This window comes from Suricata suricatta, chromosome 3 (genome assembly GCF_006229205.1).
Source record: "Suricata suricatta isolate VVHF042 chromosome 3, meerkat_22Aug2017_6uvM2_HiC, whole genome shotgun sequence".
In the NCBI taxonomy this organism is placed as follows: Eukaryota; Metazoa; Chordata; class Mammalia; order Carnivora; family Herpestidae; genus Suricata; species Suricata suricatta.
This window is the reverse complement of record NC_043702.1, coordinates 125,818,474-125,843,976: the sequence shown is the minus strand read 5'-3', so window position 1 is coordinate 125,843,976 and position 25,503 is coordinate 125,818,474. Positions and strand designations below refer to the sequence as shown.

Sequence of the window (25,503 nt, the reverse complement as noted above, 5' to 3'; positions counted from 1 at the left end):
CACACAGAGTGTGAATGAGGTGGGGCAGAGAGGGAGACACAGAATCGGAAGAAGGCTCCAGGCTCTGAGCTAGCTGTCGGCACAGAGCACGATGCAGGGCTTGAACTTACAAACCGTGAGATCATGACCTGAGCCAAAGTCGGCTGGTCAACAGACTGAGCTGCTGAGGCATCCCGGAAAGGATGAATTATTGTCAGCATAACCAGTTCTAGGATCCCTTCTAGGGATACCACTGGACATTATTGGTAAGGGAAAGAAGCCTGGTCACTCTCTCATCAGAGTCCTCACCATGTTTAAAAATAAGTATCAGTCTTTCTGTAATGAAGAAGCAGAATAAAGATAACTACTTAATTTTGACCAGCGTTGAGATTGTTTTCTAGGCATTAGCAGAATGCTTTTACTTATTTTTCCTTTATCTTTTTATTCTCTGCTTTCCAAATCATCATTTTAGGGATATGAAGAAGAAAAATCACTTCTCAAGGGTAATAACATGGGGGTTATTTTTGTTTTAGGCTTTTGGTTTTTTGTTAAGTCTTTGTTTAAATCTTATATTAACTTTACACTCCCCCATTTGATATAACTAATGGGGCAGAAGAGCTTTATTTTTTGGTAATATTAGGAAATTGTTTGAAGGTGTATTTTTTCTACTGGATGAGATTTATCATAAACATAAATTACTTTTAAGCTTGTGTATGTCTTGTGTTTTTCTTAGGTATAAAGATTTGCATCAAGCTGTTATTAAGCATGCAACTATTCGCTCAGAATAGGTGTGAATAAACCCTTAGGAGAGATTCTCCCAACCAGGTTAGGTGCCATGGTTCTTACTATGTGATAGATTAGTGGCAATTACTTTTTAAAATAAGCGTGAGGTTTTGGTTCTTTGCATGAACATTTGCATTTGAATTATTCAGCTTTCTCTTATGCTTGCTAAAATATACAAGTGATATATCAGAAGACTCAAAACCAGTCAAAATAAGCACAGGTTTCCTTTTCCACCTATTGTGATGTCTGACCGAGCATAAACTTGGCTTCTGCATTTGGACCCTCTAAATCCAGTTAGCTCTTACTCAGGGGGCCTGTGATGACGTCCTTTTATCCCTTCATCATCTCTGCTGTAGATAAATAGGTTTACATTAAAGCTGTATTTTGTATTTGGCTTACATCTAAGTGTTTCCTCTCCTTACATCATAATGTTAGTGGAAGTTATTATGAATTACTGTCGTTTTTTATTTATTTCTGAGAGACAGAGACAGACAGAATGAGCAGGGGAGGGTCAGAGAGAGAGGGAGGTACAGAATCCGAAGCAGGCTCCGGGCTCTGAGCTACCTGTCAGCACAGAACCCAACGTGGGGCTCAAACCCACAAACCGTGAGATCATGACCTGAACCAAAGACGGATGCTTAACCGACTGAGCCACCCAGGCGCCCCTCTCTGTCTTTTATTATTAAACATTTAGGCTGCTTCTTAAGTTTTTCATAGTTAAGTTCATAATGTTTTGGGGCCTATTGTTTTTCCCCTTTCCTCTTGCAGTATTTGTAATACAGAATCCTGTAACTGAGGAAGAAACTAGATAACTAGATGAAAGCGTTCAGAAGATTTTTTAGCTTTTGATATCTGGTGTTATGTCGATTTCCAAAAACAGGCCAGTTTTACACTGTAGTTTCTCTTCACCGTGACAGCACTGGTTGTCGGGGATGGGGAGGTGATGAGGTAAGAAGAGGGATGTGAGGTGTTTATGTTTTCTTGTAGCACTGTCTTGAGATCCAATTTTTCAGTATAGACCTTGGTTCTGTTGCTAGCTGCGACACCTAAGAAAAATTCCTTATCCTTTCTGAGCCTACTTCCTCATTTTTGAAGTGGGTTAATTAATAAGAATATTTAAATACCTTAAAGTGTTGTTAGGAAGCAGATGAGATTATGCATATGAAACACTCATGTGGTAGCTTTTCAGTAAATGGTAGTACTGCTGGTAATAAATTAATATGTAAAAGTTAGAAAATTAACATTTGAGCATCTATCCTGTCCTCCTTTCTTGCTTAGTATTTTGTGTAAGTTATACAGATCTATTCCAGATATCTAGGTAGAAGGAACAGCAAGTACAAAAGCTTAAGAGTATGAAAGAACCCTGTGTATTTGGAGGCTGCCAAGGTGTAACAGGACTAGTGGGAGGTGAAACACGAAATGGTAGATGAAGAAGAGTGATTTTTTTTTAAGGATCATTCTAGACTGTGTTAAGCTTGAACTTTATCTGTGCAACTATATAAAGGACTTTAAGAAAAGTGATTTACTTCAACTTTTGATTCGTGGTTTTGGTTTAATAGAAAAACAGATGTGGCAGGCAAGAATACAAAAGTATTGGTGATGGGGCTTTACTTCAGTCCAAGAATTTGGGAGATATATTTTAAGTTAAATTTGTAGGATCTATTATTTTATTAAAGGGATTAAGACTTAGAGCAAATAATTAGCTTTTTTCATTTAGGTAAGTCACTTAACATACCTGAGTTTCACTTCTAGGGTGTGCACTAGCCCCCAGCAGAGAACCCCTCTACCAGTGCGACATAACTTACATTAGATGAGAAACCTTACTGATGTTGAAATCATGTGGAAACAAGCTTTATAGGGTGAATTTTCTTAGACTATTTTTAGAAATCCTTATTGAACAAATTGTAACACCTTTCAAGGACTCTACTTATAAATATGACTATTTTACAAATAACAATGCCAAGAAAAACCAGTTCATTGTTTCAAATCTCCGAAAACTTGAACTTTTTTGTTCGCATATTCTTTACCAGTTCACTCTTAATGTAATGTTTCTAATACTGTAAATACTACATTTATGTTTTGCATTGATTTTGGCAACTTTGCGTTGTCAGTAAGTGTTCAGATAGACTCTTAATTATCACAGGTTAATAGGAAGTTATTGTGTTTGAATTTATATTGCATCTTAATAACATCTGCTTCTCTCATGTTCCTCTAATGAAAAGCTTCTGTTCTAATAACTTAATATTTTGCAGGATTATTATGAGATGGGAAAAATAATAGACTGATGTTTTTTCCTTTTCTGACATTGCTGTGAAGTTTTGCTTGTACAACTTAACCTACATGTAAAATGATAGCGTCGATGCAGTAGCACCCCTATTTTCTAACTAACTGTAGTCTTGCATATTAGCTCTCTGAATATTGAAGTACTAAAAGAAATAGAATGGATAACAGTTCTAACACTTCAGATTCGTACTTGGTTAATATGATTGACTGATTTTCCTGGACTGAATTCTGTTGTTTTTTTAAAAATTCTTTTTAATGTTTTATTTATTTTTGAGACAGAGACAGAGCATGAGGGGGGAGGGGCAGAGACAAAGGGGGAGACACAGAATCGGAAGCAGGCTTTAGGCTCTGAGCTGTCAGCACAGAGCCCAACATGGGGCTCAAACCCATGAACATGAGATCATGACCTGAGCCAAAGTTGGAGGCTTAACCCACTGAGCCACCCAGGTGCCCCTGAATTCTGTTTTTAAAACTCCTTATTAAATATGTGTTAATTAGATTAGTAATTGCTTAGTTGCTTTCTCTTAACGATCCTTTGGGGCTCTTTGATTTGTCTCGTACAAATCAAATTTGTCTCGTACAAAATTTGGAATTCATGTAACCTACCCTACCCTGTTTTTTAGGATGTTCTTTGACTCACTAAAAGCATATGAAAAAGTTTGCCTATCCATGTGATTATTTTACTAGAGAGCTTATATTGCTTTTATTAGATTCCTAAAGGGGATCAGAATATTAATGATTAAAAATTAGTGCTATGAAATGCAGTCTGGCGAGTTGGTTGATAAGGCTATGCATTAAATTGTACTAGGAATATGGATTGCTAAAAATTACAAATGTTTTCTGCTCTTGCTTTGAAATTTACATTAGTTTTTATAAAGCTTAGCAAACTTAAAATGAAACAAAGAAAAAGTCATAGAATAAATGTATTTTAATCCTTTCATTTTTTTCCCCCTTTAGTTCTTCCACTTTAGATTCATATTATCTAAGAGAGTGAGAAACCTTAACCAAATCACTTTGCCTCTGTTTACTTTCTCACCTTCTATAAAAGGAAGTGACACCAGATTTACTGCCTCACGGGACTCTTTAAAACTAAAATGACATGTTTAGCTGTGAATAAGCATTTTAACCCATATCATCTGACATTCACACAAAGTACCTCTGTCACATAAAGAAAAGACCAATGGTATGAAGAATTCTTGTTAATTTGTTAATACATAGTTAAGAAAAAAAATTCACAGAACTAGAATAGTACTAAAATTTGTATAGAACGAACACACACACACACACACACACACACACACACACACACTCGCCAAATATCTAAAACAATTTTAAGAACAAAGCTGGAGGTCTCATAATCCCATATTTCAAGATAAAATATAAAATGTAGTAGTCAAAACAGTGTGGTACTGGCATAAAAATAGACACACAGGGCAGTGAAACAGAATAGGGAGCCATGAAACATACCCACACGGTCAGAAGCTTAACCGACTGAGCCTCGTCTTCTGCTCATGATCTCATGGTTTGTGAGTCTGAGTCTGTGTCAGGCTCTGTACTGACAGCTTAGAACTGAAACCTGCTTCAGATGCTGTGTCTACCCCTCTCTCTGCCCCTCCCCTGCTCATGCTCTCGCTCTCACTCTCTCTCTCAAAAATAAAAAAAACCTTAAAAAATTTTTTTTAAATACAGAGATTAAACTGGTAGTTGCCAGAGGTGAAGTGGGTTGGGGGATGGATGAAAGACATAAGGGATTAGGAGAATGCATATTGTGATGAACCCTGAGTAATATATAGAGTTGATGAATCACTATATTGTGCGCCTAAAACTAATATAACACTGTTAGGTTAATTATACTTCAGCTAAAAGTATTTTTTAATTAAAAACAATCTCATGATTTTCTTTTTTTTTTTTTTTTGGTGGTTGGTAAAGCCACACTTTATTCATGATTTTCTATTCTAACAAAATACACGTTAAAAAAGAAAAACTCCATAGTAATTGTTAATAATCAGCATATAGTCTCACAAATAAAAAGCAAGAACAGGTAAACAAGATTATAAAAACACCTTTTTTCCTACCTAAAAATATTAAATCTGTTTATGAAGTTTCAATGAGGTTTATGTCTGTCAGCTACCTTATTAAAGGTGTGTTTTGTGGGGTATGCCATGAGTTATTAATATAACTTTGAATAGGTCTAAAATATGTTTAACTTCTCACATGAGCATTTAGGAAGAATTGTTTAACGTATAGTATCCCTAATTTGAAATAAAAGGAGTGCACCCATGACTTGTCTACTCTTTCTCACAGGTTGTTGATAACTGGTAGACCTGGTGGTCGGTCTGAAAGTATCTATAGGGAATCTAAAAAAGAATATGAAAGAAAATTTCATGTGATATGACTTAGAAATAATAAAAAAGGATGTAGAACTACTTAATTATAAGTTTTCTTACAATTTGCTTATAAATTTTATTGTTTCATATTTCTATTTTTATACATGGAAAGTTTTTTATTGTAGTATAAATAATTGTCTTATTCACTATTCTGTGTTATTGCCTCAGTGTTTTGATGTATCCATCTTGAAAACAGAAGTTTCTTACTTGGGACACTTAGTAGGTCAATTGTTAAGAAGATACATACAGTGCAGTACAGTACATTTTGCATGACCAGTTTACACATGCAAATTTGCAGTAAGATTCTTTTTTGGTAATTTGTTGTCCTGTCTTCAGGTTCACTTATTCTTCCCTCAGAGTTGCCATGTCTTACTGATCATACCGTTAAAGGCATTGTTCATGCTATTACTATGTTTTTGGTTTCCGCCATTTCTGTTTGATTCCTTCTCATAGTTTAAGTCTCTCTGCTGAAATTATCTGATCTACATTTTCTACCTTTTGCATTGGGCCCTTTAATGCACTGATGATAGTTATTTTCACATAATGCCAACATCTGTGTCATCCTGAATTTAGTTTAATGATTGCCTTCTCTCCTCAGACTGTTTTCCCCTGAGTGCCTTGTCATTTTTGGTTAAAAGCCATACATAGTGTAATGGGACAGTAGGTACTGAGGGAAATACTTTTTATGCTGTGGGTGAGCCTGCTTTTCATTCTGCCAGACTTCCATTGTGGGGGCTGTGGCCATGCAGCCCTGACTGAGGTGGTTGTGAAGTGTGTGGTTGCTCTGATCACCCTCCGTGCACCTCATTCTAGTGATACTCTGTGTGTAGAGTATCGGCCGCTTTGCCAGAGGATTTTTCTCAGTGTGTTCTCTGCTGGGTTTTTGGTTTGCCCTTTGCGCTGTTTCCCTGAACAAATCTGTCTCTTATAGTAATCCTTGCTATATTCCTTTTCAAGTGTATTTCTTAGTGCTTGTTTATGTGGTGGGGTGGTTATGAGAAGAGGGATGTTTTTCGAAATTTTGAGTCCTCAGTCCAAGTTTGGTCCTGTGAACCTCGGTGTTGGGGTTGTGGACTTCACAGCTCTTTCTGCCCATCTTCCCAGTGTAGTGCTGGGCCTAGTGTATGTTCCTGACCTTCCCCTGAGAGTAAAACATTTTGTTTTCTGTTCCTCCCTCTTAACTACAGTTACTTTCTACCAGTGCCCTCAGACTATAGCCCACCCTTCCTCCCCAGCCATTTTCTCTACAGACTAATCCTTTTGTTCTTTAGAGAACATAGTAGGTGTGTATCTGGATGGCTTTAGGAAATGGTTGTTGTTCCCAAGATTTTCTCCAGTATACCCTGGTGGGGATCCGGGAAGAAAAGTTTGGAAAGAGTATACTACACCCCTTCCCCCAATGTTTATAGCTTCAGGGGCCTCATACTTCTGTGCTAGCCACCTTGTAGCATTTTGTTAAACGTTAACTTAATCTTCCCACTGGCTTGTCCAGCTACTTCTGTTTCAGGCAAGGAAATATAGTAAAACCTGGAAACATGGTTGTAATCCAAAGTACTTGTATATCAAAGCAAAATTCCCCATAAGAAATCATGGAAACTCAGATGATTTGTCTACAACCTAAAAGTATTCATATAAAAATTATTAAATGCTGTAATATAATACAAAATAATAAGGAAACTACAAAATAGTAAGAAAAATAAACAAATTATCTTGCACTGACCTCTGACAGCCTTCGTGGCTGGTGTGAGGGAGACAAAAGAGAGGAGGGTTATCGTGTAGGACAACTTCCACTATCACTAACAGAATCACTGCTATCTACTGGCTTAATGGAATCTTTTTCTGCACAGAGACCATTGTATACACTCACATGGATGTTACCTACAGTACAGTACTGATAAACTCTTGTCATAGACTGTATGTAATGTAACTGGCAATGAGGAAAGGGTCTATATCTGCAGGCAGCCTGACCTAGAAGGAAGCAAAGCATTCCTAAGCTTGCTCTTGTACAGAAAAACAAGGGACTGTCCACAGGGGCTTTGAAGTGACAAAAAAATACTCCAGTGCCAGCTGTGGGCACCTTCCAACAGTCTGAAAAATCACTGATTTTTGCCAAACACCACAGTGTGGGAGACGGATCACCCATGATCCCACAGAGAGAGAGAGAGAGAAAGAGGGCCAGAGGGAGGGAGAGGAACCTTCGGCTCCATTGTGATCATGATCGCGTGACATTTGGCGTCACCTACTACTTGTATGGCAAGACATTGCTCATTTATTAAGTTAAAATTTATTAGAAATGTCTGCTCGTCTCATGGAACAAACACTTGCAGAACCAGTTCCTCGCAACCCCAGGTTTTCCCGTACTCTGGTGTTCTCTCTCTCCCTGCAGGTGCCAGCTTCTTCTCGTTTTAGGTTGTTTTGCCTGTGATTCAGTTCTTTAATATGTTCCAGAAATGTCATTAATTAGTAGTGCATTGCTCTTTGCAGCTTTTCCGTCTTCAAGCTGAGCTCTCTAGGTTTTAGTCTTTGCTGCATCACCTTTTAACAGTCACATTTCGTTATCTTAGACTTCTTGCTGTTTAAATTTGTGTATTGCCAGCATATTTCAGAACTCTGTTAATAGTAATTGGCTTTTTATTTCTTACAGCATTTTAGGGATAATTTACCTTTGGCAAAATACGGTTTATAATGTATGTTCATCTGTAACCACCGCTCCTCGCCGTGCCACGTGTAGTTGTTGAGCTACGCGACAGAAGTAATCTCAGTTACAAAAGACAAGTCAGCATCTGAATTGTTAGTAACAGTGAAACCATCTATTTGAGATTTTCTAATGAAAGTCTCATGACCAGTTTAGCCAGGGACAAGAACTTTTGAAGTGTGAGGAAAATACTCATAGTATCTTGAAGTTGTGATGTGACGGGATCTTAACCATTAGGATTTTTAATTATTTAGTCTCAAATAAAGAATGTTTCTAGAAAGTTTTCCAGGCTTCTTATATGTACTGATAGTTTTGAAGACACATTTATGCCAATTTGGTGTTCTACTTAGGAATCAAGGGGACTTCTGTGGAAATTCAGTCTGTGTAGACTATTGCTGTGATTTACTACAACATGAAAAATGTTGGGTTAATTGTTTTCAATTTTATTACATGCAGTCTTATTCTTCATTATTCTATAAAATCAAAATCAAATCTATGTAAGTACAAAGTTTTGACCATTAAAGAATAGAGTCTTAGAAATGTAAAAACAAATTTAGTATGTGACTAAGCACAAATCTGATCTCATTTTTCTTTTAATTTTGAATCCATACTCTGTTTTGTCCCCTGCTGCTGTCACGTACCACTGTAGTTCAGGCTGTCACCACCCCCTGCCATTACCTAACAGTCCCAGGCTAATATACCTGCACTGTTTAAAGTGCTCCACCATGGCCTCCTGACTATAGAATAAAATCTAAGCTTCTTAATGTGACATTTAACACCCTCTTTTATTAACCCCCTACCCACCTCTTCAGCGTGATCACCTGCCAGTTACACAGGCGCATGTTGCACTCCTGCAGCGCTGAACTGATTAAAGACCTTCAAACACCCTATGATGGTTTATTTATTTTTTTGACCCTTGTGCCTTTGACTTTACTGCTCACTGTGCCCACACACCCTTTCCTGTCCTGTTTGTTACATATGATAATGTCATTAGACAGGAGGTCTTTTAAGTACAGGGCTGAGTCTTATAACTACAGAAGTAGTAAAGTGTTGAGTAGATGACTACCATTGGATTCCTTACCTTTTGGCCATTGCAGTAATGAATTCTGTCACATTTCTAATGGGGTGTCCTTCACCCTTTTTGAATACTTCTGGTGACAAGGAGCTCCTGCTTCATAAGGAAGCCCTTTATATTTCCATGAGACTTCAATTTTTACAACCTTCGCCCAATAAGAACAGCTCTTACTTCTTCCCATCACCTCAGTAAATATTTTTAAAAATGTGTAATATTTAAGAACTTGTAACTCCACATGCAGTTAAAGTCAACATTTTCTAGTTTTCATTGTGTTAACCCACTCTTTACCTCAGTCTTATTGAATCCTTTGCAAGGATAATGTCACTTGAAAATAGAGGTGAAGAGTTTGGGGCACCTGGGTGGCTTGGTCGATAAAGCATCTGACTTCAGCTCAGGTCACGATCTCATGTTTCAGCACAGAGCCCGCTTTGGGTCCTCTGTCCCCTTCTTACTCTGCCGTTTACCCACTTGCTCTTGCGCACGTGTTCTCTCTCTCTCAAAAATGCATGAACATTTAAAAAAAAAAAAAGGAACTAGAGATGAAGAGTTCAAAACTGCGTTCTGTGAAGTTGTGCCAATGTCATGTATTTTCCTTTGGTATGGACTAGTTTAAACTGTGGGAAAGGGAGCATGAGGAAGAGAATAGGACATTTAGTAGTACTCAGTTTTCCATTTTGTTTTATTTATTTTCATAGATTTCCATTTGTGAAATTAAGTTTTCTACTAAACTTCTGAGAGCCACTTCTGTAGTTCACATTCTAGTACTGTATATGACAATTTTTTAACTAAATAAACATATATAGATTATGTAAAAGGATTAAAATAAGCTTTACATATATAATCATTGTCACTGAACTCAAAAGCCTCATGAGATTGAAAACTCTTGTCCTGTTTATCTTGGTCTTGTTTTGGCCTTAGCGTGGGATCAGGAAAATAGCCACTCAGTAATGGTTTTGTTGTTGTTGTTGTTGTTTGTTTGTTTGTTTTTGAAAGTAAATCTTTCCACTTCCCTGTAACAGTCCCTCAACCAATAGCAGAAAAATGCACAGAATTCACCATCTTTAGACAGTTTTTAATATCAGTACTAGTGTTTTGTCAAAGTATGATCTTACTGATCATCTACTTCAGAATTATTAATTACCTGGGATTTGTATTAAAAATGCAAGTTTCAGAGCACCTGGGTGGCTCAGTCGGTTAAGCATCCGAATTCAGCTTAGGTCATGATCTCACGGTTCGTGAGTTCAAGCCCTGTGTTGGGCTCTGTGCTGACAGCTCAGAGCCTGGAACTTGCTTCAGATTCTGTATCTCCCTGTCTTTCTGACCCTCCCCTGCTCGCACTGTCTCTCTGTCTCTCTCAAAAATTAAATAAATAAATAAATAAATAAAATTTTTAAAATTTAGAATGAATGAATGAATGAATGAATGAATGAATGAATAAATGAAAATGCAAGTTCCTAAACCTCATTCTTCTTCTGTAGAGTTTCTGAGGGTGACACCCAGGACCCTCCATTGTGTTGCTGCTGCTGTAATTTCTCTATGGAATGCATCATTCTCTCTTTTATTAAGTAGCCTAGAATTGCATGAGATGAGCAGAGATCACAACCCCAACACATCCAGTCTTGATACCACTGAAAGTTGCTGGAGATCTAGTAATGTTTCCATCTGGGAGGGGGAAAGACGTGTTTCCAGCAGCAACCACCACAGACCAGCTGCTTCATTTCTCAGGAGTAACTAGCTCTTATATCTCAGACCCTTCCGAGAGCCACATAAGGAGGCTGAGTTCCCCAGGAAGTCAGTCAGTTTGGAAGATGTTACAAGGACCAGCTCCAAGGGAAACATTGGGTAATAGGCTGGGATTCTTTCTGATCTCCTCAATAGCAGAAATGCAGTCTAGAAGATTCTTACAGTGCTTGTAGCAAATCAAGATCTTAAAGCTGAAGTTAAAAATCTGTCTCCCAAAAGGTGCAGTGGTGGTGGCAGGGTGTAGAGTTTTCATGCCTGTTCTGGGCTCTGTGCTCAGTGTGGAGCCTGCTTAAGACTCTCTCCCTCTCCCTTTGCTTCTCCCATGCTCGCTCACTCTCTCTCTCTCTCTCTCTCTCTCTCTCTCTCAAATAAAATTTAAAATTAAACAAAGAAAGTAAGTTTGTTCGGTGCCCAGTACTCTTCCCTTTCTCGCCCTGGAGCTGTGTGCACGTTGTTCTGTCTCATCTGTGCACCTTGCCCTTGGCTCCCGCTTACCTAACCCTCTCATCCTTTCCCAGCCCAGACCCTACTTTTTTGTTCCGCTGTTAACCATTTTGTCTCCATGCTTTCTGTTTTTAACAGTCACTGACAAACTTATAGAATGCACTTTACCAGTTGCCATTCAAGTGTATTCTTCTCTAATCGTTGTACTTTATTTAGTGTTGCCCCTGTTTATTCCTTCTATTTTGAGAGCAACAAATATCAATATCTGGAGCTACTATAAGAGCTATTTAGTTTTCTGTGGAAGAGTTAAGATTAAGTCTACCTAACCTACTTCATGTTTTTCATCAATTTTATAAGATCATGAATATGGTGACTGATATATTCAGACAGTCATACTTCAGGCAGCTGCCTTTTAACTGTAAAGAAATTTAGGTAATAGTATTTTAATAACTGCCGCATTTTGGTGCCTGTAATACTCCATTTCCTTTTTGGTTAGCTACTACACTTTGTTTCCTTTGAGTTTTCATAAAAATTCTGCGAAGTACCTAACATTACCTGCCTTATAGTTGAAGAAATTGAGTCTCTAAGAAGGTGAGGCAGTGGTATGGGAGAACCCAAATGCAGTCCGGGGCCCCATGTCTTACATTCATTGCTCGCTGTCCTGTGTGTTACGTGGTTTGCTTGGAGTAGTACAGAACTCTCAAGACCGTTTTGCCAGAGTATTCCGGAGGACTGTGCAAATAGCGCCCTTAGAAATGCCCAGCTGGGGCGCCTGGGTGGCTCAGTTGGTTAAGTGTCCAGCTTCGGCTCAGGTCATGATCTCACAGTTTGTGGGTTCGAGCCCCATGTCAGGCTCTGTGCTGACAGCTAGCTCAGAGCCTGGAGCCTGCTTCAGTTTCTGTGTCTCCCTTTCTCTCTGACCCTCCCCTGCTCACACTGCATCTGCCTCTCAAAAATAAATAAAAAACATTTTTTTAAAAATGCCAGCTGATGGTCAGAGGCCCTCTGTGGTATATACCAAGTAATTGTTTTCTGTCAGCTCTGTGATTGCAGCACATTGTTTGAGAGCTTTACTCAGGAGAGCACCCAAGGTCCAGAGGCATTGATATGTGAGGCAAGTTGCAGTGTCTGTAGACAATATTTGAGTTGTTGTGTGGCGAGGAAAATTAAGTTGATTAGGGCTGGATAATGAGAAGGGAGAAGAGCTTGGAAACCATTGGGAATGAAGGAAAGGGGTGAATGATTTTTGGGGGTGTATCTCAGTCCTCCTTCCCTTGTACATGTGCTTTACAAGCTTTATTCCTAGAGTAAAGATCACTTTGACTATATATGATTTAATGGTTCTTTTTCCATTATTTGTCTGAATCCTGGTTTTTTTCTATAGTTTCTTTGAATGCATTAAAGTGTATTTAAATGAGAACCTGATGCAGTCGGGAAGTTGCTGTAGGAAAGACTGGATAACGAAAGGCTTGCACCAAAAATGGAACCTGCAGGAACCAACCACGTGGACAAATGGAAAAATGCCTTTTGTCTACAGATTGCAGCGATCCTACATAAACATGGAGGCCTCTGTCTGGCATAGGGCAGCTGGCTGAGTCTGATCGTTCCCCTCCATACAGTCTTAAAACCAGCTTTCCCAGTTCTGCTTTTCTTGCCATTTTGTTTAGTATCTGTGACAGTTAAATGTGCTGGATTTTACAGACAACCAAGGGAGATTACTTCTGCATCCATCTTAACTGGTTTTTAGATAGTTTATGGTCTTAAAAATAGGTTTCATTTGTTTGATTAAGGCAGGGGAATGAATATAGAAATACTGTTTTTCTGAGAGACTTCGTAGGCTTAACTAATGAGGGTTATCAGTAGAGGTCACTCAGTATTTTAGAGATGAAGAAGCCAATCAGAGGTAGCTTCCATGAAGTTTTTCTCATGAAGAATTGATTTGTCATTAAGAAAGCGACTCTTCCAAAAATACAGTTTATGTAAATTTTTATGTCTATTTCAAATTTTAGGAATGACCATTACTGGGGAAAAGCTAGCTACTAAGTATTAACTTCTTAGCACTAATTTTGAAATCTCAGGTTTTTTCAGGGTGTGTGTTCTGTCAGCAGGGGAGGAAGCTGCAGTGGCATTGCTAACGCCCTCAGGTATGGCACTCAGCCCTGGGTGTGCTGTAAGCAGGCCATAGCTGGGGTTACTCTAACAGTGTGAGCGTCTGTCCTTGTTTATGGGTCTGAAATCCCCATGTATTTCTTACTCTGAGCAATTATTGTGTCAGGCAGTTGTTGAATAGCCTTCTTTTTCTTTTCTTTTCTTTTTTAATTTATTTTTGAGAGACAGAGACAGCGCGAGCAGGGGAGGGTCAGAGAGAGAGGGAGACACAGAAACTGAAGCAGGCTCCAGGCTCTGAGCTGTCAGCACAGAGCCGGATGCGGGGCTTAAACCCATGAACCGTGAGATCATGACCTGAGCCGAAGCCCGACACTTAACCGACTGAGCCACCCAGGTGCCCCTGTTTTTCTAAACTCTTTAGAAGTCATTAGTCAACTCTGGTCTTCATTTTGATGAACCATTTTAAGATTTTGTGCTCACTCGTATTATTTGTACTCTGCTTATTTACATGAGAAATTCAAATCTACATCCAAGACCTTTCACTAAAATGACCTCTGACTAACAATTCTGAACACGAATATTATTGAGACCAAATTCAAAAGGGAAAGGAATGTCTTGTGACTACATCTATCTCTGGGTATGTTTACAAATATATTTGACAGGTGTTCCCACCACTCCATCATTTTCTAGGATGTTTCAGCCAAGGCTGAAAACTACAGCGTGTAACATGATGTCCTTAAATCCTTTGCAGTGCCTCCATCACTTTGAACCTGCTGCTACCATGTTCTTCTCTTTAATCTTCCATGTAGCCCCATGTGTGCTCTCACCCTTTTGCTGCCAGATCATATATGCCCCTTATACCTTCAGAAACTTTAGTAAATCTAGTAGAGGACAGCTGGCTTCTACTCAAACCAGATACATGAATATAGGAATCAAGTGATCCTCATATATGACAAATCAAAGCTGACGTAGGAATTAGAGATGGATTTATTTGAATGTGAAGGCAAGTACATATTTTGTACACTGCACTAGGACCATCAGTTACACATCCTTCCTTGGTGTTTGAGGTTTTGTGGACGCGCACAATTTGATACTCACTGTATAAGCTTAAATCCCATTAGAAGGTGAAGTATATCCTGTCTCTTTACAGTTATACTTAAAGACTAAATGGAATTATAACTACCTTTATGGCCAAGGATATGCTAAAATCAGGGACAGTCACATAAGGTAATGGCATGGATCTATTAGTTTTCTTCTGCTGGGTTGGTGCCTGTTCCCCTTGTTAAATAGCTTTAATACTCACCCCAGAGAACCGTTTGTGTTATGAATGCTCTAATTGTGAACACAGGTTCCTTTGGATACCAAATATAAAAAGGTCTTAACAGAAAAAATTTGAGTTTGAGCCGGGGAGGAGACATGACAATCTGGAGGTAGATTCTTGGCGGGGGTGGGTCTCCTTCCAGTTCCTTCCTCTGTGTGTATGTTTCTGTTGATATATACGTTTCTAAATTGACACTTAGACATGATGTTTTACTCCTTTGTAGTCTAAGTCATTGATGTATTGTTAGCCTTCCCAAATGGTAAAACCTCTTAGAAGAAACCCTACAAAGAAATTGTAGATTAATCTGTATATGTGTATATGGTCATTTTCCCACAGAGCAGAGCAGCTGATGCCGAATCATTTTTAATGATGGTGAAATTTCATGTAGGGAATAGATCCATTGGTAAAATTCAGTGGGCTGGTATTTTGTTTATAGTCATCTTCACATTAGGTTCTTTTACCTTTAGATGAAATTTGAATTTATACATTTATGTCTTCTGTCTGATTAGTACTATCCTCTCACAAATCTAGGTATAGGAAATATCCAGCACCTAGAGCACCATTTGTTTGCCATAAAAAAACAAAAATCTGGTCTACTTTGTCTTAGATTATAAAAAAATATTCGCTATAGATGTTTCCATTATTCAGGAAAATCTTATTTATAAAGCTTAAGAATTTTGAAATTGAAAGTATGATAATCTACCAAATCCAGAAGTCCTTTTAAAATTAAAAAAAATTAATGTTTATTTATTTATTTTGAGAGAGAACAAGAGCATGAGTGGGGGAGTGAGAAGAGAGAGAACCCCAAGCAGGCTGCATGCTCATTGTGAAGCCTGACATGAGGCTCAGTCCCATGACTGTGAGATCACGATCTGATCTGCTATCAAGAGTAGGACCCTTTACCAACAGAACCACCCAGGGGCCCCTGCAAGTTCTTTGATTAGCAGAGTAATTCATTTCTTCTTCTTAGACTAGTTAGTTATGAAGAACATGTATTTGAATGAATAAAAAATGAAGTATGATGAAGATAATATATTTCATTAAAATAATGACCCATTATTTTATTAATCATAGATTATGACTGTATGTATCATTCTATTCATGATAATCTTTATGCTAGATGGTGACCCAGGATCTTAAGCGAGGATACTGGTGGGGAGGAAAGAGAGGATTTGGATTTAACTGGATGATCTTGAAAGTGTTTCTTACTGATGAAGAAATTCCACAATCTCCCAGATCTTGAACTGGGATTGGCAGGGAGGAGGAGAGTACTATGGAATAACACTCTCTTCCACCTTAGATCTGTGGCCATGCCCTTTTCTCCCATGACAGCACTTAAAATCAGACTTCTGGGGAGATACATAAAGGACCAAATCCTACATATGGAAAGGCTTTAAGGACTCTATGAGATTTGAAATGTAACCTCCATATATATAATCTGTAAGAGCTGAGGTTTTCCCATAGATTTCCAATGTTCACCTCAGATGCCTTTCACCTTCCATTCAAATTTTATAAATTTGGGTTGGGGCCAGGCATGCTATACGCTTATTAAATCAGTATGCTACAGATCCACAATTGGTGTATGATTATCAGTCTTCATGTATTGATTTTTCCATACCTGTGTTTATGGCTTTAGACAAGTTACCAGGTCTCTTTAAGACATGTTCCCTCTTTGTAAATTGAGGATAACAGTGGTATTTTTCTCATTAAGACTGCTGTGTGGAGGCTGAATGAAATCATTCAAATTAAGTCCTTAGCACATTAACTGGCCTGTAGTGGTTCACAGTGGGTTATGTGATAGTGATAGACATTTGGTTTTTTGTTTTTTACTACTTCTCCAAGGGACAGTAGTAAAATGAGAATCTTAGATTCTAAGAAGATCAAAAAATTCATTTATTGTCTGTCTTTTAAACTCAGTTCAAACAAATAATTCAGCCTTAGATCCTTTCTAGAAGGCAGGGAAGGCTAGCTAACATTTCAGTTTAAAGAGCAGGATCTCTTATTGATAGGCTATGGTTTTGTGCTCATTGTTTCTTAGACATATTTACATATATTTTCATGAAGTCAATTCAGAAAAACCACATGCTGAAAGAAAGGTCAGGGACAAAGAAAACAACTGCTTGGCTTGAAAATGGCATTCATTTAAAAAATCTTTGAAGATCATTTTGGATCCAGTGTTTGGCTCTCTCTGTGTGGGCTCTCAGGTGCTCCCATGTGCAGCCTACGTTTATCGCTGGATTAAGGTCAGTGAAGACACTCTAGTCACGTTGGGAGACTCTCCTGGTGAATCAGATCCAGATAGAAGTGCAATGCATATAATTCTGAGATCCAAAAACGATATAAATTTGATGAAAGAGATCTACTCTAAAGTGTTTTAATAAAAGAATGCGTCTGCATGTCAGGAAAGCCACTATGTCTCAGTAAGAGGCAACAACATGTCAGCACTTTGAGTAATTTCTCTTGTTTGTATTTAAATTAGAGGGTGCTGTGGGGGACTTTATGAAGGTTTGGGGAGGGTTTGAAGAGAATAAAAAGGGGCTGGAGAAACTGGAAATTGAACAGTATGACTTACCAGAGCATGGATGGAAGGAAACTGTGACATATCTCTGCATGTTATATTTGCATCTCATGTCCAGGGAGAGGAAAAGGATGTTCATAAAGCAACTAGAGATTATACACGAACAGAAAAGCCAAAAGGGCAAATTCATTTGAAAGTGTTCTGTGGCTACAGGATCCTGTAAAGGCAAAAAATAAGGGCAACATCAGATTTGACCGTATACAGAGTCCATGAGCTCCTATGCCAAGGAAAAGCCATTTTAGTTTTCCAGACATATTTTGAATATAAATATCTCCACCCTTTGTCTCACCCCAAAGAGAAAAAAAATGTGGCAAAATCCTCTCATCTTGGTATATAAAGAGCCGAGAGTATGTATGGTCTTTTATTTGCAGTGACACCGTGGTCAGCACTCCAAATTAATACCCTTTCTTGCAGTGAGAAAAAGGGTAGCTGTTCATAAAAAAGAGAATGCCAAATAAGACAAAAAGCTTTATGGATAGAATATTAAGGAATTAACAGATAGAATGTTATTGCGAGTGGTTCTTGGTTGAAGCCTAGTTACCTCACATTTTTATATACTTCTCTATTAATATTTATTTAAGGAAGAATATGAAATTCAGCCAACTTCCTCACTCTTCTGTGTCCTCTAGGGAGTTGTATTTTCAGATACTTTGTGTTGTGCATAGCGATTTACCAGTTTCACTATTTTGAGTGTTTGTCTCAAGGATTTGCTTTAAATGGATGTACGGTTTTAGGTTAGGGGACACTTTAAGAAGAAAATTCAGTGCTTGTAGTACAAACTGTTGAAGACAGGCCACTTACATTAATTTTTACTATCTTCACTGCAGCTTTTGGCTTTTAGAAGACAAATGTGGATAGTTCAGTGTACTTTGCATCTGCCCTGTTATTCCAGCACTTGACAGGAGATGGGACAGACTGTCTTAAAGATCATATGTCTTCGCTCTGTTTTTCCCCCAATAAAATCCTCAGAGAACTTGCCTTCCTTAGTTTTACAACACAGACCATAAAGTTGTTTTGGAGGAGAAAATGTTTTCTGAAACTTTTGAGATTTTTATTTGGCAAGGTTGGCTTTTAAACATCTCCTGGGAAGAGGGGGCCTGTGTCATTTGTAACTTCTGTCTTGGGGTAGTGTTCTGATTAAGACTGCTGCCACTAAATACTAGCTTTGAGCCTTTCTGCAGGCTACTAATCTTTCTGTACCTCTTGTTTTCTATGAAATCAGAATAATAGTATCTTCCACATAATATTGTAGGACAAGATTAGAAAATATATGAGAAGTATTGAGATAGGTGAGAAACTCAAGGTTCATGACCAGTCAAGAAATAAATGTTGCAGAGGCGCCTAGGTGGATCGGGCGGTTAAATGTCCGACATCAGCTCAGGTCATGATCTCGTGGTCTGTGAGTTCGAGCCCCACTGGCAGCTCAGAGCTTGGAGCCTGCTAAGGTTTCTGTGTCTCCCTCTCTCTCTGCCCATCCCTTGCTCACACTCTGTCTCTCTCACTCTCAAAAATGAATAAATGTTAAAACAAATAAATAAAAAATAATAAATGCTGCTGTCATTATCTTCACTTTTCTACACTAATCCGTATAACTTAACAACTTGCACTTGTTTTTAATTCATTAGATATTAATTTTGCAATATATAAAATATATCCCTAAATATATAATACATATTTAGATGGTTTACAGCTCAATATAAATATTTATAAACAACTATGGTATAAGCCTGAATGAAAGAAATCCTTATAAGAGAATTACCCCTAAAAGTATGAACCCTAGAGGGGGAGAGACTACTTCTGATGGGGAGAATTATAGAAGACTTTATGAAGATATTGGCTCTTGTGTTGGACTTCATAAAGACACATAGGGTTTCAGAAGGCTTGAGACATGGGTAAAGGACATGCCTGAACAGAAGACCATAAAACCAGCATCTGTTTAGTACCAGACAGGTATCATATACTAAATGGTATCTTAATTCAAAATCATCACCATAAGTCTCTTAAGCTATATACTTTTGACCTCTGTTTACAAGTAAAATTAAGGGTCAGATATGTTAACCGATTTGCCCAAGATAACACAACTAAAAAAGGAGTAGTAGAGTTAGAATTGGAATCCAGGTCTAGCTGGCTCTTCTGGCCACACTGCCTTCAGGCTGGAGAACAGTGCAGACAAAGGTATAGATGAGAGAAACTGCAATAGATGTTTCAGACACTTGTAACCAAGCAGTCTTAAGTCAAGAGAGAGGGCGGGTAGAAACTCTGGAGGAGAATGAGAGAGGTTCCATATTACATAGTCTTGAACACCAATCTGAAAAACAAGTGTAGTCTTTCCTCCCCAACTCCTTTCCTTTCTTCATGACCAGCTTGGAGCCCAAGGCAGGGCTTAAACTCAGGACCCTGAGATCTAGACCTGAACTGAGATCAGGAGTCGGATTCTTGACTGGCTGAGCCATCTAGCATCCTAAAGTGTAGGCTGTCTTATGTAGGCATTAGTAAGCTCCTAAAGCCCACTGTCCAGGGAGATGAAATTCTCAGATGAGAATATTGTCATGGCAGTGTATAGAGTGCATTATACTGAGAAGAGATTGGACCTGTAGTTAGGTAGGGTATTAAATAATTGATACTTTGTTCTGTATTCAATTTCCTTTTAAAAATATTTAGAGGCGCCTGGGTGGCTCAGTCAGTTGAACGTCCAACTTTGGCCCAGGTCACGATCTCATGGTTCATGAGTTTGAGCCCCACATCAGGCTCTGTGCTGACAGCTTGGAGCTTGGAGCCTGCCACGGATTCTGTGTCTCCCTCTCTCTCTGCCCCTCCCCAGGTCACATTCATGTGCACTTTCTCTCTCTGTCAGAAATAAATAAAAACTTAATTTTCTTAAATATTTAAAAGTTGACCCCACACATTACAAACACATTTATTTAAAAGGGAGTATGGGGTGCCTGGTGGCTTAGTCAATTAAGCAGCCAACTCTTGATTTTGGCTCAGGTCTTGATCTCAGTGTTGTGAGATTGAGCCCTTTGTTGGGCTCTATACTGAGTGTGAAGCCTGCTTAAGATTCGCTCATGCTCGCTCGCTCTCTCTCTCTCTCTCTCTCTCTCTCTCTCTCCCCCCCCCCCCCCCCCCCCCCCCCCCCCCCCCCCCCCCCCCCCCCCCCCCCCCCGCTTCCCACTTCTTGTGCTTGCTTGCTCTCACAAGTGTGCTCTATCTCTGGAATGAATGAGTGAATGTATTTCCATATATTCATTTTAAGAAGACAACTTTTGGGGGCATCTGGCTGGCTCAGTCAATAGAGCATATAACTCTTGATCCTTGGGGTAGTGTGGAGCCTACTTAAAAAAAAAAACAGGTTAAAAAAAGTGTTTGAGCTCTGTTTAAGGATAGTTATTGTCTCCCACTTAGTAGTATATAGCTTATTTTTTTCTTTTTGCAAGAATTTCACTTGCTTAACTTAAGAGATGTGGATTAAAGACTTTTATTAAGGGATAGGATTAAAGACAATGACTCTAGGTGCCTGGAGGTGTGTGAGAGGGAAGTGAGACATCATTGAGGGAACAGTACACTATTAGAAAAATTAATTCTGTCTTTTCCTCGCCGTTGACTCCGTGTTATCCATAAATAACATCCTAACTCTAGTTATGAGAGAGTTCGTTTGCATGTTTACCTCAGCCTGTTATTCTCATCTAATAACTAATACACAAGCTGACTCACACCAGTTCCCCCCCCCCCCCACTCATCACATTTGCATGACGATGGTCCTTTGTCTAAAATATCCTCTATCTTTTCTCTTGAGAAAGTTCAACTTTTTCATGGTCCACTTGTGGTCTTATGTTTGAAGCCTTTCTTTCTTTCTTTTTTTTTTTAAATAGTTTATTGTCAAATTGGTTTCCATACAACACCCAGTGCTCTTCCCCACAAGTGCCCTCCACCATCACCACCACCTCTTTTCCCCCCTCCCCCTTCCCCCTCAACCCTCAGTTCATTCTCAGCATTCAATAGTCTCTCAGGTTCTGCATCCCTCTCTCTCCCCAACTCTCTCTCCCTCCTCCGCTCCCCCTGGTTCTCCATTAGGTCTCTCCTGTTTTCCTGCTAGACCTATGAGTGCAAACATATGGTTTCTGTCCTTCTCTGCCTGGCTTACTTCACTCAGCATGACACCCTCAAGGTCCATCCACTTTCCTACGAAGGGCCATATGTCATTCCCTCTCATTGCCATATAGTACTCCATCGTGAATATATACCACATCTTCTTGATCCATTCGTCAGGTGATGGACATTTAGGCTCCTTCCATGTTTTGGCTATTGTTGACATTGCTGCTATGAACATTGGGATGGAAAAAAGACTGCCTCTTTAGCAGATGGTGCTGGGAAAACTGGACAGCAACATGTAGAAGAATGAAACTAGACCAGTCTCTTAAACCGTACACAAAAATAAAATCAAAATGGCTGAAGGACCTGATTGTGAGACAGGAAACCATCAAAACCCTCGAGGAGAAAGTAGGAAAAAACCTCCTAGACCTCCACCGCAGCAATCTCCTACTCGACACATCTTCAAAGGCAAGGGAAATGAAAGCAAAACTGAACCCTTGGGACATTAGGGTATATGTGCCCCTGTGCATCAGCACTTCTGTATCCCTTGGGTAAATCCCTAGCCGTGCTATTGTTATATTGTTACATTGTTATATTATAGGGAGTTCTATGGATAGTTTTTTGAGAAACCTCCACACTGTTTTCCAGAGCGGCTGCACCAGTTTACATTCCCACCAACAGTGTAGGAGGGTGCCCATCTCTCCACACCCTCGCCAGCATCTATAGTCTCGTGATTTGTTCATTTTAGCCACTCTGACTGGCGTGAGGTGGTATCTCAGTGTGGTTTTGATTTGTGTTTCCCTGATGATGAGTGATGCTGAGGATCGTTTCATGTGCCTGTAGGTCATCTGATGTCCTCTTTGGAGAAGTGTCTGTTCATGTTTTCGGCCCATTTCTTCACTGTAAGAAAAGAGAACTACAGACCAATATCCTTAATGAATACAGATGCAAAAATACTCAACAAGATACTAACAAATCGAATTCAACAGCATATAAAAAGAATTATCCATCATGATCAAGTGGGATTCATTCCTGGGCTACAGGGCTGGTTCAATATTCGCAAATCCATCAATGTGATACATCACATTAACAAAAGAAAGGATAAAAACCATATGATCCTGTCGATAGTTGCAGAAAAAGCATTTGACAAAATACAGCACCCGTTCTTAATAAAAACCCTTGAGAAAGTCGGAATAGAAGGAACTTACCTAAACATTATAAAAGCAGTTTATGAAAAGCCCACAGCTAATATCATCCTCAATGGGGAAAAACTGAGAGCTTTCCCCCTGAGATCAGGAACACAACAGGGGTGTCCACTCTCACCACTGTTTGAAGCCTTTCTAAACCTCTCCCAGGTAGAGGATCACTTCCTTCTTGCTTCCTCAGTTGCCCCTCTGAACTCTATTTCTTATAAGAATATAGTAGTTTTCAACAACAAAAAAAAAGAATATAGTAGTTTTCCATTTCCCCTCCCAGTCTATAAACTCAATATCAAACATCATGTCTTCCTCATCTTCAGAACCCAGTACACAGCAGAATGCCTTGCTTGTAATATTTATCCTAGTGATAGATGAATAAAGTGGCATGAAATTCATAAACCGTATACTGAAGCCACTACTGTAGCATAATAGGGCTCTGATAATGGCCATTTATTCTTTCTATGGAAGTGTTTTAGAGAGAGTTACCTTATCACTGTGGAGATTAGAGAAAGCTTTTCCCCAGAAGCTTCTGTCAAATCCATGTTTTAAAGACTGAGCTTCATGAAGTTGTATAAGGGCCCTTCATTAAACGCTACAGATTTGAATTTCAGGTAGAGTTGCTTTTGAGGTCACCAGGTCATCTAATGCCAAATCCAGTAACCCATTATTACTATACAGTCCTTTCATCTTCTCATGTTTTTTGGGGGGAGTTTTGGGTACCTTCTTTTTCTTAAATTTTTACCTAGAACTAGAGGCAACATTCCCTTAAAACCCCCCACTTACAAGATGCATACTATATGCCAGATACTTCTATATGTGTCTCTCTTTTTTTTAATTTTTCACATTTTTCTTTATTATTGGGAGACAGAGATAGAGCATGAACAGGGGAGGAGCAGAGAGAGAGAGGGAGACACAGAATCTGAAGCAGGCTTCAAGTTCCAAGCTGTCAGCAGAGAGCCCAACACGGCTCACAAACAGTGATCATGATCTGAGCCGAAGTCGGGCACTTACCTGAGCCACCCAGGCACCCCTATATGTGTCTCATTTGATAATGATTGTATATACTTCCCTTCCCTTCCCTTCATTACCTCTGTTAGCTCAGTTTTATTTTACAGGTTAGAAGACAGAGATTTGCAGAGGTTACATAACTTGTCCATGCTGACATAGTTTAGAAGTGCTAGACCATTGAGCGTAAGTATTTCTGACTCCAACAACTGTTTATTCCAATTTGCCACTCTGGTTATTTATCAGTATAGCATATTTTTATCCACATGTTTAAGTTAATTTGATTGTAAGGATATAGATTGTCTTGTTTAGTCAGGTACATTTCATCCTGAAGACCAATTAATAATATGGCAGAATATGGAAGTGAGCTCTGTGGAGTTGCTTTTTTCTATAAGGGAAACCTGGAGACATCTTTTAGGTGATCAAGAGGCTTAGAATTGTATATAAAGTATGGCTTGTCACTGTAACAAGGATGAAATCCCAAGTTGGAAGTAGGGTTGTTTGTTACCTGAAACTCAAACAAGATAAAGAGAGAGTAGAATGACCAGATAGAAAACTTATGATTCTTTTACATCTTGAGAAGGCCCTGAAGGTGTGCTTGGTCTACCATAAAGTTGAAGTTCACAGTAATGATGCTAGTTTATCTGGAAAGATTTCACTTCTGATCATGGTGTTTGCTTCAGGGACTCAGAACAGGGCAATGAGATACTTTTCCCTTATTCTCTTGTACTGTTTGAATTTTTATCACATGTGTATCTTGCCAGTTCAAGTAAACCAGTAAGTATTAGTGTCGCAATGACCCCTGAGGAATGGTATGTTATTGTCCCCATTATTTAATGAGCAGCTTACTAAACTTTCTGGATTGTACAGTCTTGAGATATTTTATGTACATAATACAATCCACAAGTAATGAAAGTTTAATCTCTACTTTTCCAATTTCATACCTAATTTCTCTTGATTTTGCTTTATTATTTTGCCAGGACCTCTGTCTAGTATAATGTTGAATGAAAGGATGATAACTGGCATCTTCATCTTGTTACTCACTAAAGGGAAAGAGTTTTGAATAAGAGTTTTGTTATGTATAATTTCTGCTGTAAGATTTTTGTAGAAACCTTCCTTACAAAGAAGTTTCCTTCACTTTTCAAATGTGGACAATTCTTATCATAAGTGAAGTTGAAGTATATTATTGCTTTCTTTGTACTTATTGAAGGTGATATAATAATTATTGTTTAAATATTGACATAATTTTTTTAAGTTTTTTAAAAAATTTTTTTTAAATTTACCATCCAAGTTAGTAGCATATAGTGCAACAATGATTTCAAGAGTAGATTCCTTAATGCCCCTCACCCATTTAGCCCACCCCCCTCCCACAACCCCTCCAGCAACCCTGTTTGTTCTAAGAGTCTCATGGTTTGTCTTCCTCCCTATTTTTACATTATTTCTGCTTCCCTTCCCTTATGTTCATCTGTTTTGTATCTTAAAGTCCTTATATGAGTGAAGTCATATGTATTTATCTTTCTCTGATGAAATTTTGCTTAGCATAATACCATCGATGTTGCAAATGGCAAGATTTCATTCTTTCTAAGTAATACTCCATTGTATATATATATATACCGCATCTTCCTTATCCATTTATCCATCGATGGACATTTGGGCTCTTTCCACACTTTGGCTATTGTTGATAGTGCTGCTATACACATTGGGGTGCATGTGCCCCTTCAAAACAGCACACCTGTTTCCCTAGTGGTGCAATTGCTGAATCATAGGGTAATTCTATTCTTAATTTTTTTGAGGAACCTCTGCAGTTTTTGAG

The 25,503-nt window shown here is 38.7% G+C and overlaps 1 protein-coding gene and 1 non-coding gene across 3 annotated transcripts in view; both read left to right on the top strand.

The window, feature by feature from the left end:
* The window catches only part of COP1 (COP1 E3 ubiquitin ligase), a 227,994-nt gene that overhangs the window by 190,006 nt on the left and 12,485 nt on the right, over window positions 1-25,503 (top strand). Inside the window, exon 19 of one of the 2 annotated variants that reach the window (XM_029935120.1) lies at window positions 23,801-23,876. The exons of the other annotated variant lie outside the window; for it this stretch is intronic. Within the exon in view, the coding sequence (XP_029790980.1) occupies window positions 23,801-23,833 (33 nt within the window). The 3' untranslated portion in view covers window positions 23,834-23,876. The remainder of the gene's footprint in view (window positions 1-23,800; window positions 23,877-25,503) is intronic. 2 annotated transcript variants of the gene reach the window in all.
* On the top strand, window positions 12,869-13,009 carry LOC115288858. The gene has a single exon (XR_003907245.1).